Raw genomic sequence first — 18,243 nt, 5'->3', positions numbered from 1 at the left:
TAATAAAGAGTAGGAATAACATAAACATTTACAGTTGTGGCGGAGAGTTGGGAGAGCACAAACTATTTTCTTCCTCCTGGGGAGCGTTCCAAAAAATAATTGAACCACTGGTCTAATGCCATAACTTCATGTGATAACAGTATTTGAATGTTTGTGTGTATTCCTCAGGCAGTAACTACAGTGAAAAATGTGATGTGTTCAGTTGGGGCATTATCCTATGGGAGGTCCTCACACGCAAAAAACCCTTTGACGAGATTGGGGGTTCAGCATTTTGTATCATGTGGGCTGTCCACAGAGGTGAGTGTCCTGTATCAACAATATGCATATTTTTTCTTCTGTATAGATGCTAGGGCTGACCGATTAATTGCATGTGTGGTTAAACCGCGGATTGACAACACGTAATCGCGGAAAGCCGCAATTTAAATGCTCATTGAAACGGAGAGGAAGGAGGAGGGGGTAGCAGGAACGTCACCACCGCTGAAACTACGCCGTAAGTGCACATGTAATTTTTGTGAGTTTTTTTTTTTTTTTGTCTCATGAGACTTTGAGACGAGTGTCTAACTTGTTTACTCTGTTTGAGCTTGCTTTTAAAAGAACACTTCTCCATTGTGAGATGACTTTTTTGCTGCCCTCGTGTCACGTGTTTTGTAAACTGAGTACTGCACAGGAGGGATGTAACGATAATGGCAATCTCATGATATTGTGATATTAAAACTGCCACAATATCGTTGTCGTCATGTTCACAATATTTAGAAGGAACACATCTGTTAAAAAAGTCAGGTTGATTTCCATTTGTGCAGTTCTAGGACCGTCTAGTAGCTAGTATATTAGTGTAATTTAATTTTCATTAGGGATGTTTTGGCCTTCTATGTTTAAAATCTATGCTAATTGTCAGATGAAGGGGAACCGAATTTGCTTGTGCAGCGATCAAAGTGTGTTTTCATTAGCAAGTAAGTCCCTCAATATTGTTATTAGAGATTGTAGGTGGTTTATATGCATTGCTGTTATGTACAAAAGCACAATATTGTGCTTTTTTTAGTATGAGCTCTGTTTTTTTACAATATTGTGTGATCTTTTTTAAATTTAGATGCTGCCGGCGCCGTAGCCTCTTTTAATGTACATGTATTGTAGCATTGGTGAACTAAATAGGCCAAGCGGCGAACAAAAACAACTCTTTAATGACAACTTGCATGTGACTGTCGGCCGCAACCACGCCAGAGTATAACAGCTCCAAACTAGAGATAGACCGATATGCTTTTTTCAGGGCCGATACCGATTCCGATTATCGGTAGTCAAGGAGGCAGATAACCGATATTTGAAGCCGATATTCATTTGCAGTAAAAGTTAAAATGTTGGCACCAAATTTTGGAATAATGCAAACCCTAACCGTTCTTTACAATGGATTCTCACACTGCACTTTTCATTTTACATCCTTCTATCTGCAATAAGACGTTGGTGACGGGGGGAGTTAAATGTGGGGGCCAATGTGACATTACCTTTTATAGCATTTGGGATACTTGTAGTTTTATTCTATAAATGTTATATTTTTATATTTTGAAGTAATAGGAGGAACCCTGTCATTCAAAATGTGCATCAGCTGTGGCATTACTTATTACTACAGCAAAAAAAAATAAAAAATAATAATTCCATGAGAAAAACTATTCATCCCTGAACACCATACAGTTCTTGTAGACCTTATTATGATTATTGTTATTGTTACCATATAGACAGTTTTGATAAGCTGAGGATCTTAAATCGAGAACAGCAATATCATGCTACTCCTCTCTACAAGAGAACTGTCAAAAGACACTTCATCATGTAGTTTACTGCCACTTAGGATACCCCAATCAACGCAGAAAAAGGTAGAGTAAAATAACTTGGTTATAATAATAGTAAGAATAACTTGGTTAAACAGACATTGTTGCGGTGGACCGCTGCCAGTTTCTGCTGTTTAATGTGTTTTACACTTATAGACACGTGTGTGTATATGGGCACACTTTTCTCTCACTACTGTACTGTACTGTATCACTTAATGGCACAGATGTACTTGTCTAAATAATAACTGGTCTGCAACATTGCTAATTCACATTAACAAGCACTATCTTAGCTGTCCACAATGAATAGTTACTAACACACGAGAAAGTTATACAACACACCAAACATGAGCTCATTATTCAAAGTATGATGCACGTAACAAAATTACATCACTGAACATTAATTGCAGCCGTGTGTTTGAGACACTTAATTTGTTACGGAGCGGACTTTAACGAGGTGCACAACGAGCTGTCAATCAAATCGACGTCGAAGCTTAAGGCACACAATGGCAAACCAGTGCGACAAATAAACACAATATAAAGTAACTAAACGCTATTTAGTGTCACTGTGGCATCTGACTGCATAATAACCGCTATGCAACAAGTAGTGGACGTGACCCAGAATGCAATGTGTGCGTCACGAGAGGTAAATATAATGACATTACTCTACTCTTAACATGGAACTAGACAATATAATAATGACAACGGTTAATATTTGGAACCTTTCTAACAAACATTATTTACTTAATTAAGTGAACATGTGTGTGATTCCCTCCCCGAGTAGCGAATTAGCTACTGGGTGTTAGCCTACATGCTAAGCTGAACACACCACTGTTAGCTAGCGGGGATTCAATGCAAGGCAATGCAGCTCCATTCATAAAGTGCATTTAATACACAACATAATTCAATGTGTTTAGCTTATCATGGTGAAAAGTTCGGCGGAGTCTCTTCTCTTTTAACTTACCTTCGAAGCATGTGTCTCGCGTTGTGTCCGTGGGTGCGTGTGTGACCGGCTACTGTGATACACGGCATACACTACTGATTGGTTCTGGCTCTTGCACGGCTAACCAATCAAATGCTGCTATGGGCGTTACGTTGCTGGAGTTGGACTCCATAACAGACAGAGACGCTCTCGGGGCTGCATTCGAAGCGAAAAGACGGAGTTTTAAATGGATCGCTCATATCGGCCGTCAGATTAATAAAACAGACCGATACCGATATGTACCAAAATGTCAAATATCGGCCCCGATTATCGGCCCGGCCGATTATCGGTCTATCTCTACAAACGCGCTTAGCTTACCACAACTAGTCCTGTGTTGTCTTCACGGACCGTCCAGACCATGGGAAACTAGCCAACCTGCGACCCACCCACAAGGATTGCTACAGAATGCTTGGGGGGGAGAGTTTTGGTTCGTTTTCGTCATTTTGACACATTCACAAAGTCCTCTGGGGAAAGATTCTACACTAACTTTTGTACTAGTAGCACTGGTGCTACCAACTTTTTCAGTTGATTGTATGCACTACACAGAATTTGGTCAGGTACAGCATGGCCATATTAGCTGATCTATAGTCGTCTCAATTTGCATACCCTGGTTTCAGATGACTAAAAGATTGATAGACAAGATATATTTGCAAAATATTTTACTGTAACAAGAATTGTCTACATCAAGCAGCGGCTGGCAAAACTGCTCAATTGAATGTAATTTTAAAAAAGACGACATTGGAAAAAAAAATGATTTGCTTTTTGTGAACATTATTTTGTTCAACAAAGTCCAGCTCAGACCTCCAAACCATTCAGAGCCCGCCTAGCAACATAATCAATCAAATCAATGTTTCCCAACCGGGGGCACATGAGCACATTGCAGAGGGCAGACCTATGTAGAAACTGATGAAAGCTCAGATGAAAAAAAAACAGTACTATGACTCTGAAGATTTTACTTTTTCTGTATTTTGTTTAATGGCTGTTGAAATGGAACTAATGTAAAGGTGCTGCAACTTTGTGGTGGTAAATGTTAAAAGAATTACAGTATACTACCCCTAGCATAAAGTATGGAATCACCAGTCTTGGACGATCACTCACGCAGACGTTTTATTCTGTAGATCAAACTCGGATAAAAAGCATGAAACAGTCATAAGGTCATTCCAAAGTGCAACATCTTGGCTTTCAGAAACACTAAAATAAATGAAGAAAAAACATTGTGCTGGTCAGTAAATGTTACTTTTATAGAGCAAGTGCAGGGAAATAAATATGGAATCACTCCATTCTGAGGAAAAAAATATGGAATCATGAAAAATAGAAAGAAAAAAAAATCAAAACACATCACTAGTATTTAAGTTGCACCACCTCTGGCTTTTATGACAGCTTGCAGTCTCTGAGGGATGGACTTGATGAGTGACAAACAGTATTCTTCATCAATCTGGTGCCAACTCTCTTTGATTGCAGTTGCCAGATCATCTTTGCAGGTCGGAGCCTTGCTGTGGACCTTTTTTTTCTTCTTCGATTTCCACCACAGGTTTTCAATTGGGTTGAGATCTGGGCTATTTGCAGGCCATGACATTGACTGGATGCGTCTTTCTCCAAGGAATGCTTTCACAGTTTTTGCTCTGTGGCATCTTGGAAAATGATTTCATCATCCCCAAACATTTCTTTCAATTGAAGGGATAAGAAAGCTGTCCAAAATGTCAATGTAAACTTGTGCATTTATTGAAGATTTAACCACAGCCATCTCCCCAGTGCCTTTGCCTGACATGCAGCCCCATATCATCAAGGACTTTGGGAATTTGGATGTTTTCTTTAGGCAGTCCTCTGTAAATCTTACTGGAACGGCACCAAACAAAAGTTCCAGCGTCATCACCTTGTCCAATGCAGATTCATGACTCATCACTGAAGATAACCTTCATCCAGTCATCCACTGTCCATGATTGCCTCTCCTTAGCCCATTGCAGTCTTGTTCTTTTTTAAGCATCAATGATGGTTTCCTTTTAGCGTTCCTGTATGTAAATCCCATTTCCTTTAAGCAATTTTACACAGTTCTGTCACATACATTAACTTCACCTTCCTCCCATTTCTTCTTCATTTGTCTTGTGCGTTTTCTGTTTTTAAGACATATGGCCTTTAGTTGTTTGTCTTGACGCTTAGATATCTTCCTTGGTTGACCAGTACGCTTGACTTTAACAACCTTCCCATGCTGTTTGTACTTGGTCCAGATCCTCGATACAGCTGACTGTGATCAGCCCACATCTTTGGCAACCATACGTGTAGAGATACCTTCTTCAAGAAGTTTGATAATCCTGTCTTTGGTCTCAAGAGACATCTCCCTTGCCATGATTCTTGCCAATCCACTTGGTCCAGCAGACCTCCAAGGTGTGAAAACTGCACTGTTTTTAACTGCTGAATAACGAGCAGATGTAATTTGAGGCAAGTGCCCAATTAAGGAAAAGAAATTGACTGGGTATTTCCTTATTTTCTGCTCAAACTGGAGTTATTCCATATTTGTTTCCTCAGAATGGAGTGATTCCATATTTATTTCCCTGCACTTGCCCTATAAAAGTAAAATTTACTGACCAGCACAATGTTTTTTCTTCATTTCTTTTTGTGTTTCTGAAAGCCAAGATGTTGCACTTTGGAATGACCTTACGACTGTTTCATGCTTTTTATCTGAGTTTGATCTACAGAATAAAACGTCTGAGTGAGTTCTCATCTAGGACTGGTGATTCCATACCTTTTGCTAGGGGTTGTATATAAGAAAGGCAGGTTTATTCTTTATTTTAATTCATTGACATACCAACTACTAGAATGGAGGACGCAAGCCTAGTAGTTGATTAATAGTTATTGTAAAAAGAAGTGACAAGATGGACCATTGATTGTAATGACGTAAAATAGCAAAGTGATATTTCACCCCCATCATTCTTCTTGATATGTGAGCTTTTACAGATTCACATTCATTCCTTAATATAACCAGGTAAGAAACTCATTGAGATGAAAAATCTCTTTTCCACATCGTTCACATATTTGCAAATTTTAACATTTAATGATGGACTTTTTTTCTGAATTTGAAATGTCCTACTGTCCTACTACATTTTTTTTTTTTTTTTTTTTTTTGAGAACTAAGTATTGTTCTTTCGGCAGTCTTACCGATTCAACGTGTCATCATCATTGTTCTCTTTGTGTGGAGGTGTGCGCACGTGTGTGTAACGGTAACATTTTCACCATAGAGTCAATAAATAAATAACGCTGCTGGAAAATCAACATTTTAAAGTTCGGTGGGCTTAGTGGGTGGCAACGTAAGATGACTGTCGGTGGCTCACTTCGCGCTGAGGTGAATTGCATTGCATTGTGGTAACGCGTTACTAAGTAAGTAAGTTACTAAGTAACACGTTACTCAAAAAAGTTGCTTTCTAAAGTAACTAATAGTCTAACGCGTTACTTTATTCTACAAAGTAGTCTGATTAAAGTTACTGTCCAGAGAATCAATGCGTTACTCCACATTTTCATGAAGAAGGCAAACTATCTCACTGTTGTAACAGTCACAAACAACTACTGCTAACTACGAAGATGAGGCAGAAGTCATTGATCACCACACTGAATTCAGCCATGGTCTGGTCATGAATGGTTTGCACATTCAAAACAAAAGTGATGATACTTTTACTACTAGTTTTATTAACCAACAGGCACACAACACAACAAAAAAAGTGTACATTATGGACCATAAAAGTGGTAAAAAAAATAATTTATTTCCATCCTCAACTGGTCCGTGAAGCATTATGGGATGAGGTCGTCTCCGCCCTCTCGCCAGGGGGAGTGACGTCAGACAAGTTACGTTTTCAGTAGGGGTGGAACAAAAAAACGATTCGACCGAACCATCGTTCGTCAAGGGGAGCTAAACGACCGTATCGGTTGCGAGTGAGGCTTTATGGTTTTCATAACAATAGCAAGAGTTCTGCGCCGTGCTCTACTTGTTTTGTTTACATTTCAGTAGCATCACCATTCAAGCTACTTCCGTGTTTCCGTGCTCGCGACACGGCGCGCGCGCGCGCGCAACGAGTGACAACATACAAATGGAGACAGTTAGCAGAAGCCGGTGCCGTACATCTCGGTATTTCCCATGGCTATCGAGTCCTCTCGGTGCACTTGTGTGTCCCGGGCCGGCGTTGGTACTGCGCGCGAGCCAAAAAGAATAACTCCCGTGACGATCCAATGCATGGATTCAAACGACCCAGGTATGTCCCACAGCCAACACACCAGCTAAGCTAAAAGCACCCTGCAAGTATCTCATTTCTCAGTTTGTGGCTCCCTGTCAATGTCTACAACTAGCATGAGCAGCAGATAGGAGAACTGAGACGTGCCCGCGATTACGACAGCCCAAAAAACAAAATATAAACAGTAGTGATTCTGTGGTCATCGTGTCTCAGATTAAAAAAACAAAAAAAGATGTCATACATTAACCAAAAATGAAAGTGATGACAAAAGAAAAAACAATTGTTAAATACAAAAATTGTTGATTAAAAAGGGAAATGAACTTTTGGAAATATTTTTGCATATATTAAGTGGTTAAAATGTGTTTGATAGATTTATTGTTCCATAAGGTGGCTTCATATTTCTTTTGGCTGGACGGTAGGTTTATTTCATGTCTTAAATTTATGTTTCTGAAATACTTCACAATGTGCAAATATTCTGTTTAATTGTGTTGGTGTCTGTCTAAAGGTTAAATATTTATATTTAACATTAAATTATCAACCTTTTGTTTTCCTGATCCTTATTTTGAAGAGAAAAAACAAACAAACCAAAAAACAATTATAACTGTCAATAACTACTAATAAATATTTAAACTGATACATGTGTACACACTGGAATAGCGGAACAAACAAACAATAGAGGAATTTAGGGAATTTTCATTTTCAACCTGGATAGATTTTTATTTTTTGTTTTATAAAAAGTATTTACGTTACAAGAAGTCAAGAGAGACTGCCTATTTTGTTTTTCATTAAAAAAAACCTTTATTTTCATGTTAAAAATGCACTTTCAATAAAGTATTTGGAACTCCGTTTCTACTGCATTATTTTTAAGTTGAGATGGTGTTATCGGCAGCTGCTGAAAGTAACTAAAAAAGTAACTTTTAATCTAACTTAGTTACTTTTAAAATCAAGTAATCAGTAACGCAATTTAGTTACTTTTAAAACCAAGTAATCAGTAAAGTAACTAAGTTACTTTTTCAAGGTAACTGTGGCAACACTGATTGTGAGTCCACTCATATATGTCAGTGGATGTTGCTCACCGTAGTCCATGGAATGCTCAAGACGTTTGTGTGAATGCACAGACACACGGAAAATTTGAGTGAACATTGCTCCCAAGACAAGCCTAAATTCCTGACTATTGTTCTTTGATGATGCCACAGGTACAAGGCCTCCTCTAATTAAAGACCTGCCAGAGCCCATCGAGACTCTGATGACCCACTGCTGGGACAAAGATCCAAACCAGAGACCTTCTATGGAGGAGATCAAAAACACCATGAGCTATCTAATGAAGGTACTCGCTCCACATCATTGCTTTTCAGTCATTCATTTTGTGCACTTCCAATTTGTGATGAACGATTTTAGAAAAAAAAAAAAAATGAAATGCAATTTTTTTTTTTTTAATATGATTTTGATTTAATTTGCGATTTTCTTTACATTCAGCTTTTTATTGACAATGTACAATAACGTTTCCAAACATTACTGAAAATGACATACCATCAAAATATTAAAAGTTATTTCTCGAATAATTCAAGACCACAAAAGAGGTTGTGTGAGAGAAGTAGTCCTTTATATATATTGCTTTTTAGGAAGGTTAAAACTTCCTTTTCCTGTGTTTTGAGGAAGCTCAATCTAAAAGCCCACCAATTTACTACTAAATCACTCTCTGTCTGTCTATCTCTATCTCGATCGGTCAGTATCTATTTGTCTATCTATCTGAGAGATGTGTGTGCTTTCAGTGACAATTTGAAAACAGCATATGGCAATCAATCAATCAATACATGCATTTTAATGGTTGTCAGTTATATAAGGATTTTTACGATTGGTAGGCTGCCCGGATCCCTATCACCTGCAAATAGCAGGGGTGCACTGTATAGAAATATATATTGTGGTGATTTTTATTTTGTCTTCATGAGCATACTTGGTATTGGTATCAAAACTGGGTGTCAAGATGGACAGTGACTTTAAACTGGACCGGCAAATTGCTGCTGTTGTCAAATCCAGCTTTTTTCATATTAGTCAGCTGGCTAAGGACAAAAAATCTTCAATCTCAGCAGCACTTAGAAATGGTAATCCATGCCTTTGTTACATCTCGGCTGGATTACTGTAATGCACTTTATTTTGGGATCAGCCAGTCCTTCCTGCAGCGTCTCCAGCTTGTCCAAAATGCTGCTGCTCGTCTCCTTACTGGTGCCCGTAAGAGGGAACACATAACCCCTATCCTGGCCTCTCTTCAGTGGCTGCCCGTGAAATTTAGAATCCACTTTAAGATTCTTCTATTTGTTTTCAAATCTCTAAATGGTCTTGCTCCACCTTAAATATTAGGCAGTCCCCCTCTTTATCCTCTTTTAAAACACGTCTTAAAACACAGCTGTATTCTTTGGCTTTTGGCGTACCATGAGACTTGTTTTTGATGTTTTGTAGTGTGTATGAGTTTGACGTTTAGTCTACTTATTCATGCTTTTATTTATCTCTTTATTCACTTGCCTAATTCTTATTTATTTACTGATGCAAAATGTATTTACTTGTCCATCCATCCATCCATCTTCTTCCGCTTATCCGGGGTCAGGTCGCGGGGGCAGCAGCTTCAGGAGGGAAACCCAGACTTCCCTCTCCCCAGCAACTTCAACCAGCTCCTCCGGCGGGATCCCAAGGCGTTCCCAGGCCAGCCGAGAGACATAGTTTCTCCAGCGTGTCCTGGGTCGTCCCCGGGGCCTCCCGCCAGTGGGACATGCCCGGAACACCTCCCCAGGGAGGCGTCCAGGAGGCATCCGAACCAGATGCCCGAGCCACCTCAGCTGGCTCCTCTCAACGCGGAGGAGCAGCGGCTCGACTCTGAGTCCCTCCTGGATGACCGAGCTTCTCACCCTATCTCTAAGGGAGAGCCCGGACACCATGCGGAGGAAACTCATTTCGGCCGCTTGTATCCGGGATCTCGTTCTTTCGGTCACGACCCACAGCTCGTGACCATAGGTGAGGGTCGGAATGTAGATCGACCGGTAAATCGAGAGCTTTGCCTTTTGGCTCAGCTCTTTCTTCACCACGACGGACCGATACAGCGTCCGCATCACTGCAGACGCTGCACCGATCCGCCTGTCGATCTCCCGTTCCATCCTGCCCTCACTCGTGAACAAGACCCCAAGATACTTGAACTCCTCCACTTGGGGCAGGATCTCGTCCCCGACCTGAAGACGACACTCCACCCTTTTCCGGCTGAAGACCATGGTCTCGGATTTGGAGGTGCTGATCCTCATCTCAGCCGCTTCACACTCGGCTGCGAACCGCTCCAGTGAGAGCTGGAGGCCCCGGCTTGATGAAGCCAACAGCACCACATCATCTGCAAAGAGCAGAGATGCAATGCTGAGGCCACCAAACCGGAACCCCTCCATGTATTTACTTGTAAAAAACAAAAAACAAAAACAAACTTGTTTTCGCACTTCAAAATGTTTGCTTTGTTCTTGTTTTGTTACCTTATTCTTTATTGCAAAACTGATATTTATGTTTATGTACAGCACTTTGTATACAGTAATGCCTGTTCTTAAAGTGCTTTATAAATAAAGTTGAGTTGAGTTGAGTAATCCAAAGTAATCAAGTTACATTACTTTAATATTATGGTACTTGTATTACGTTACTAAGTACATTTTTTAGCAGGTAACTGTAACGGAATACGTTTTAAAAAGTAGCCACCCTCCCAACCCTGCCGACGAATGACGAGTGACGGACCATCAAAAATATGTAAAATCGGTCAGGCTTCATTACTTTGCTGTCTCGCTACTACCACGCCAGCATGATTTCGGCTTATGTGAAGGAACGCCAGACTTGTATTGTTGCTGTAGTATTTAACTTGATTTGGCAATGTTTGCATATAGCAGAGGTGTCCAAACTATGGCCCGGGGACCATATGCGGCCAGCCGTCCATTTTTTAGTGGCCCGTGACATATGCTAAAAAATGGCATTTGACTCAGTTCAAATAAAATAAAAACAAAAATGTTTGGAGATGGTATCAAAAAACAGGTGCGATTAAAGGTTATTTTAGTTAACTAAAACAAACAAAATAAACTTAAAAAAAAAAAAAAAAAAAAAAAATTCTTTAACGGAAAAATAAAAACGAAAATGCTCTTTAAAAAAAGAAACTAACTAAAATTACATTTTATGTTTACAAAACTAACTAAAACTATAATTATAGCTAAATTGTCCTTTGTTTTAGTCTTTGGTGTGATTTTTAGTAGATTTATTTTGATAGCAACCGGAATAATGACGTTTGAAAGTTTGTCACACAGAAGTGACGTCATCTAGCAACAGCCAATAGAAAAACACATTCAGATGACGTCGCTCCCACGGTGTTTTTTAAATTTTGCGCACATTTATTGCGCAATACACATTTTTAAAAAAACAAAACAAAACTAATACTAATACTGAAACTAACTAAAACTAAACTAAAACTAAGAATTTTTTAAAATTACTAAAACTAATAAAAACAGAACCACCCTAAAAACAAAAAAAAACTAACTTAAATTAAAAATTCGAAACCTATAATAACCCTTTTGCCATATTACAAATAAAATGGTTTATATACTTTATATACTGTAGCATTTTTCTAAATTTGCAAAAGCACAAATAAATTATTTGTACAATTTTTAGGACTAAACACAATTTCTCCTCATAAATTATGTGGCCTTTGCATCCTTATGATTTTCTGTATGTGGCCCTCAAATGAAAACGTTTGGGCACCCGTGGCATATATAGTGTGTCATGTTATGTTGTTAGCAGTGCCGTGCCTTGTTGAAATATGTGAAACACTGCACATAGGGTATATTTTGTTCATCACATCCACTGAAAATACTTGGCATATTCTGAAAAGATCCTTTAGTGTGACAAGTATCCAATGTCACTTTTGTTTCAGAAAGCTGGCATTCTTCGCTGGACCTCAAACCAAAGTGTAATTGTATCAAACTATTGTTTTCTCAGTACTTCCCAGGGTCCGATGAACCTCTCAGGCTCCCCCATCATTCATCAACCAATAGAAGTGGCTCGTCATCTGGGACAAGCACAGGTGCAGTAGATGTTTATCAATGTGAAGGCAATATAATGAATTACATTAGATGTGTAGCTTATCCTATTGCTTACAGTACATTATGCGGGGTCGGTTTATGGGGGCAGCAGCCTTAGCAGGGAAAATCAGACTTCCCTTCCTCCGGCCACTTCGGCCAGCTCTTAAGGCAAGAATCCCAAAGCATTCCCAGGCTAGCCGGGGTACATGATCACTCCAGGGTGTCTTGGGTTGTCCCCGGGTCCTTCTCCTCATGGTGTGTGCCTGGAACGCTTCACCATGGAGGCATCCTGATGAGATGCCAGAGCCACATCATCTGCCTCCTCTCAATGCGGACATGGAACAAACTTCTTTCTCACCATATCTTCAAGGGAGTGCCCGGACACTCTCTTTTCAGCTGCTTGTATCCGTGATTGTGTTCATTCCATCACAACCCACAATGTAACCATAGGTGATATTGCTGAATTTCTTTTCTGGTTTTTATCACTAAAAATACTAAAGAAACAACAATAATTGGTTTATGAACCGTAATTAGGGAAAAATATAAAAATTGAATAAAACAAACAAAACAAAACAAACGTGTTATAAATTGTTAAATAAACATTGACATCAGCAAGGAAGAATGAGATGAAAATATTTTCATAATTATAATTCAATAGATGTAAATATATAGTAAAAAGATTCTGAATTGTCTTAAAGTGCAATCAGTCAGGTCTTTCATAAATGTCAGAAAATACTTTTAAATTCACGTGAGCAGTAAATTTCAAGAAACAGTATAATACAAAAAAAGATTGGCCTTTAAAATTCTGTTTCTTATGAATTTATTAGAAAATAATCAGTTCGTGGTTTTATGAATCAGGCTCAAAGGAAAATCGATTCAATATTGATGATTCGATTTTTTTTAACAAATCCCAGCCCCACTATTAGCTTGTGATTTACATTTGAGTTGACCCACCATTTATTTGGAAGATGCCTCAACTTTGGCGATAGACGCACCTGATTTTGACTTCACTTGAAGTAAAGTGTGCTGTTGGCTGAGGCTCGATGTGTTGCATTGTGGTATTTAACTCATTCACTCCCAGCTATTTTCACTGAAAAAAAAAAACCTTAGCTCCCAGCTGTTTTACTGGATTTTGACTGACTTTGCAAGGTCCACAGAATATTCTGTTCTAATTATACTCTCTTATACTCTGCTGCTACCTGCTGGCCGATTTTTGTTATAACTACCACTGCTTTAAGCGGCCTCTTCATGTCAGAAGCTGTATCAAAGCCTTCTGTATACTCTAGCATAAAAAAACAAATTTTTTGGGGTTTAAATGTGTTAAAAAGAATGTTTAAAAGTGATCATTTTTGTTGTCCACAGGCCCATATGCTGACTATACGATCAGAAGTAACAAGAGCGAGGACAACCCAGAAGAACAAAGCCCTTTTGGCCGAGAGGAAACCCTGAAAGGTTTTGAGGCCAGGTTTCCACTCCAGTTTAAACAGTCAAAGGTAATAAAAGTAGAGATTTTATGACACATGGCGAGAGAGTTATCATTTGTGATTAGAGCCTTTCCTTCTACCCTATTTAGCCTGCGACATTGCGAACTGGTCTGTCCAGGGTGTCCAGTGGGGGCAATCAGCCACGACTACCCCAAAGCCCCACTTCCTGCTCCAGCCCAGTATTCACTAGCAGTCAGTCAGAATTGAGGATGACGATTAGCCCCCCAGGTAGGTTGCCTCATCGGATTCTTGAAAATGGCAACTGATGACAGAGTTTGGAACTGCCAAAACCAGATTAAAAGAACACAGCACAAATAACTCATTTTCCAGTATTGTATTAGGCATTGTGTAAAAGAATATAAGTGCAAATATCTCTGGCATCTTATTCCCTCAATTTTATTTTAAACCGATTTAAGTATCAAAATAAAAACATACCGTGTGCATTATCCTGGTCACGTGACCGTGATGACGTATCCCGCGCGAGATCTGCCGTCGTTCACTTGAATGGGAGTTTGCTGACGTAATGGGCAAGAAAAAGACCGATTACTGCGCCAATTCTGTTCAGAGTGTAATCCTCAGTACGTCAGGTTTCACGGTATTCCGTGTGGCGGTGGGGCGTGGCCTCTCCTAATTTGGGCTAAAGCATGCTTAGCACACGACTTGTAGCTGGCCGAGCAGAGTAAAAGTCACCCGGATGTTTACTGTCCAGGTTAAGGACCATCCACAACTTACATTTCCAGAGTGAACTGTGTCAATGGTGACTTGACTGGTAATTTGAGCCTCTGTAACACGCAACTTTTGGACGGTCCCTAACTCCGACTTGCTATGAGCTGGCCGGTAAATCGAGTTATCGACCACGTTCATCCTGGGAAGATTTGAAATGAACCATTTTACAGAACAGCTGGTTAGTTTTTCGTAAGTCTTGTATTCTTTAACACAGGGGTGTCAAACTTATTTTAGCTCAGGGGCCGCATGGAGGAAAATATATTACCAAGTGGGCTGGATCGGTAAAATAATGGTATATAACTTAAAAACAATAACCATCAAATTACATGCAGATTTTCGCAATTTGTGGGCCAGCCCTAAATTGTTGTTATAAAAACATGGAACCTACCAAAATAAAGATTAGAGTCTCTTCTTTCATCAGGATAAAAAAGTATATTTGTATCGGTTTCCGTTTTGCAGCAATTATATATTAGAATATAGCTAAGTTTCATCATGATTCACAAATCTTTTTAAAACTGTGGGGGGGAAACAGCTTGTTGCAACATGGATGTTGGATGATATTATAAGGATGTTAATCCTTGTCATATCTATTGTGTTACCAGTAATTAATTTGTGTCGTATTTAACATGTTTATGTCGGTCTATGATTTAAAAATGAATAAATAAATAAATGAACTGTAACTTTAATTTGTGTATAAAATAATGACATCCAAGATGATTCCCCATACAAGTTGCATTGCTCATCTGAGGAGTGCTTGTGAAATTATAAACGTATATGTTTTCATTGTGACCAGCTGATTAATTGGTCCGACATTACAAATTATTTTTTACTTTACAAAATCATCTCGCGGGCCGGGTTAAAATCCTTTGCGGGCCTGATCCGGCCCGTGGGCCATATGTTTGACACCACTGCTTTAACAGCTTCTTAACCCATTAACACATTTACCCCCAAAAACATTTTCCTGGAAATTCAACAATATTTAAAATAATTGATATCTCAGCTCCTAGGGGAAGGTAGAAACATAATTCCAAAAACATTTAAGAGCTCACGCCTGTGGCATTCACACAAACCTAAGTTTATCATTATAAGCCTTCAATATTTAAAAAATAAAAATAAATCAAACAAATGTCGCATCTGTGGGTATATAACTCGTTCAACACGGGAGCGCAGTTCTAATAACCTCGGGGGATTGAGTGTTAATTATTCGTCGTCCATTCCGTCAAAATTTTCAACATTCTCATTGTCTACAAACATGTCTTAACAGTATGTCACTGTCGACTTATTACACGCATTCGAATTCCTCCCGCGCCGTTGTCAATCGCATCGTTTATTTCATAACTCGTTATTCCTGGCTCATAGCACACGCCTCCTGGCGTGTTCCCTCACTCTGATCAGTCCCCCAAGAAACATGAACTCAAACTAACAATACTATTGTTACAGTAGCAAGCTGTTTATTACACTCCAGTTGAGGTTAACTGTAAATCTAAACACACAAAACGGGGAAAATTACACACGGTGCACACTTAAAGACCACATTGAAAGTAAAGTTGAACAACCATGTTTTTAAGTAATACCATTGGCTAGAACCATTTAAAGCATATTTTCGGTCTTTTTTTTAGTTTTTAGTTTTTTTGTTGTTTGTTTTTTGCAACCCTGCCAGGTTCTTGGTTTGACCCATAGCAACGCCCTTGACAACACAAATGCGTTTCTTGGACAATCTTCGGAAATGATGTCACACGGGAGTTGCAAGAGCAGTCAGCCATTATATTAGGTCTGCACGATATTGGAAAAAACTGACATTGAGATTTCTTTTTGGGGGATGGAGTCTGCGATATACAGGACTGTCTCAGAAATTTAGAATATTGTGATAAAGTCCATTATTTTCTGAAATGCAATTAGATAAGCAAAGATGCTAGACATTCCGGATTCATTACAAATCAACTGATATATTACAAGCCATTTATTGTTTTAATATTGCTGATTATGGCTTTTTTTTTTTTTTACTTGGTCTGAGGAAATATTCTAATATTTTGAGATAGGATATTTGAGTTTTCTTAAGCTGTAAGCCATAATCAGCAATATTAAAATAATAAAAGGCTTGCAATATTTCAGTGAACAGTCATCCTACCTAATGGAGCAGAAGCTATGTTGTCATCGGTCCGGTTACTGGCAAATTGTCATCCAAACAGACAGAGATATTCTCCAGGATCGTTTTCTAAATTAATCAATGTCTACTTGTAATTCAAATGACTACATTCACACACGACTAAACCATGTCAAACTCGAGCGGGGGGATGCAGCCGCGATACCACCGCGGTGCAGAAGACACTGCTCCTTTAACTCAGACAGAGTCTGGAATTAAAAGTTGTGACATGCACCAGTGACTTGTATGCAATGTAATAATGTATCGTAAATACTAATTGATCGCTTGTTGATGTTGTCTATTTCATACGACGCCGGACATGCTGCTTCTTCGATGCGTCAACAGTCTGCCTGCATACATCGCAAATTTCACCACACATTTTCACTTTATGCTCTTTTAAATAGGATGACATGAACATAAAAATGAGCTATGGAATATTTAACTTGAAAATTAAAAATGGTCCTCTCAAGAGTCACAGGATGACAGCCCGCACCAAAATTCACACAGGCTATATTGACTTGTAAATACAATAGTTTAGTGTCACTCGTCTATTAACTACAAGTTACTACTTAATATTTACTAGTAATACCACTACTGCTTCTTCTACTACTATTACTACTACTATTTCTCTTACTGGTAATTAATAGTTAATTACTTTGTAATGTTCACAGAATTTATCTTTCCATTTCCTTCATTAGCATTCAGCTATTAGCAATCAGCTTTCAGCATTCTCGCTCAATTTCTCCAGAAAATGCACTTAGTCTAGTTGTCGTATTCTTTATTATCCATCCATCCATCCATTAATTTTCTTGACCGCTTATTCCTCACATGGGTCGCGGAGGGTGCTGGCGCCTATCTCAGCTGGCTCTGGGCAGTAGGCGGGGGACACCCTGGACTGGTTGCCAACCAATCGCAGGGCACACAGAGACGAACAACCATCCACACTCACACGCACACCTAGGGACAATTCGGAGCGCCCAATTAACCTGCCAAGCATGTCTTTGGAATGTGGGAGGAGACTGGAGTACCCGGAGAAGACCCACGCGGGCACGGGGAGAACATGCAAACTCCACCCAGGAAGGCCGGAGCCCGGATTTGATCTTGAGTCCTCAGCACTGAGAGACGGACGTGCTAACAACTCAGTCACCGTTTGATAGAACTAGTATTATACAGTTTACAACACAAAAAAGGTCTTTCAACCCACTTTTGAAACAATACCCGGAGAAGACCCACGCGGGCACGGGGAGAACATGCAAACTCCACCCAGAAAGGCCGGAGCCTGGACTCGAACCGGAGTCCTCAGAACTGGGAGGCGGACATGCTAACCAGCCACCCACCGTGCCGCCTTCTTTATTATTATTATTGTTAATAATAATAATAATAATAATAATAATAATAATATGTTTAAATAGCATTAGAACTCAATATTCTGTGGGCCTTGCAAGATCAGTCAAATCCAGGAAAACGGCTGGTATAGAGGGGGGTTGCTCCAGTGAAAATGGCTGGTATTCAATGAGTTAATTGGGGTGGGGTGGTGCACAAAACAAAACAAAAACATTTTCATTTTATTCATTTTCAAAAGCATTTGAGACATCACATGCATGATAAGTTATCAATAAAGCACTTTTCACAGGCCACATCAAATGGCAAATAATCTTTTAATTGACACAAAATTATGAAAAAAAAAAATTCCCACGGTGGTATTATGACCTAATTTAAGCAAGAAAATACCACAAGGAGCAACAATAGAATAAGCAAAGCCTCCGCAAATGAATTGTATGTTGAGTGTGATC

At 39.2% G+C, this 18,243-nt stretch overlaps 1 protein-coding gene across 3 annotated transcripts in view; it reads left to right on the top strand.

The window, feature by feature from the left end:
- LOC144031123 (mitogen-activated protein kinase kinase kinase 7-like) overlaps positions 1 to 18,243 on the top strand; it is a 104,655-nt gene that overhangs the window by 72,554 nt on the left and 13,858 nt on the right. For all 3 annotated transcript variants that reach the window (XM_077537900.1, XM_077537899.1, XM_077537901.1), the window contains 5 exons: positions 169 to 297; positions 8,210 to 8,340; positions 12,015 to 12,099; positions 13,460 to 13,590; positions 13,671 to 13,809. In XM_077537900.1, the coding sequence (XP_077394026.1) occupies positions 169 to 297; positions 8,210 to 8,340; positions 12,015 to 12,099; positions 13,460 to 13,590; positions 13,671 to 13,809 (615 nt within the window). The remainder of the gene's footprint in view (positions 1 to 168; positions 298 to 8,209; positions 8,341 to 12,014; positions 12,100 to 13,459; positions 13,591 to 13,670; positions 13,810 to 18,243) is intronic.

The sequence above is a fragment of the Festucalex cinctus genome, chromosome 12 (genome assembly GCF_051991245.1).
Source record: "Festucalex cinctus isolate MCC-2025b chromosome 12, RoL_Fcin_1.0, whole genome shotgun sequence".
Classification (NCBI taxonomy): domain Eukaryota; kingdom Metazoa; phylum Chordata; class Actinopteri; order Syngnathiformes; family Syngnathidae; genus Festucalex; species Festucalex cinctus.
The sequence above is the reverse complement of the archived record's forward strand: the minus strand, read 5'-3'. Positions and strand labels throughout refer to the sequence as shown.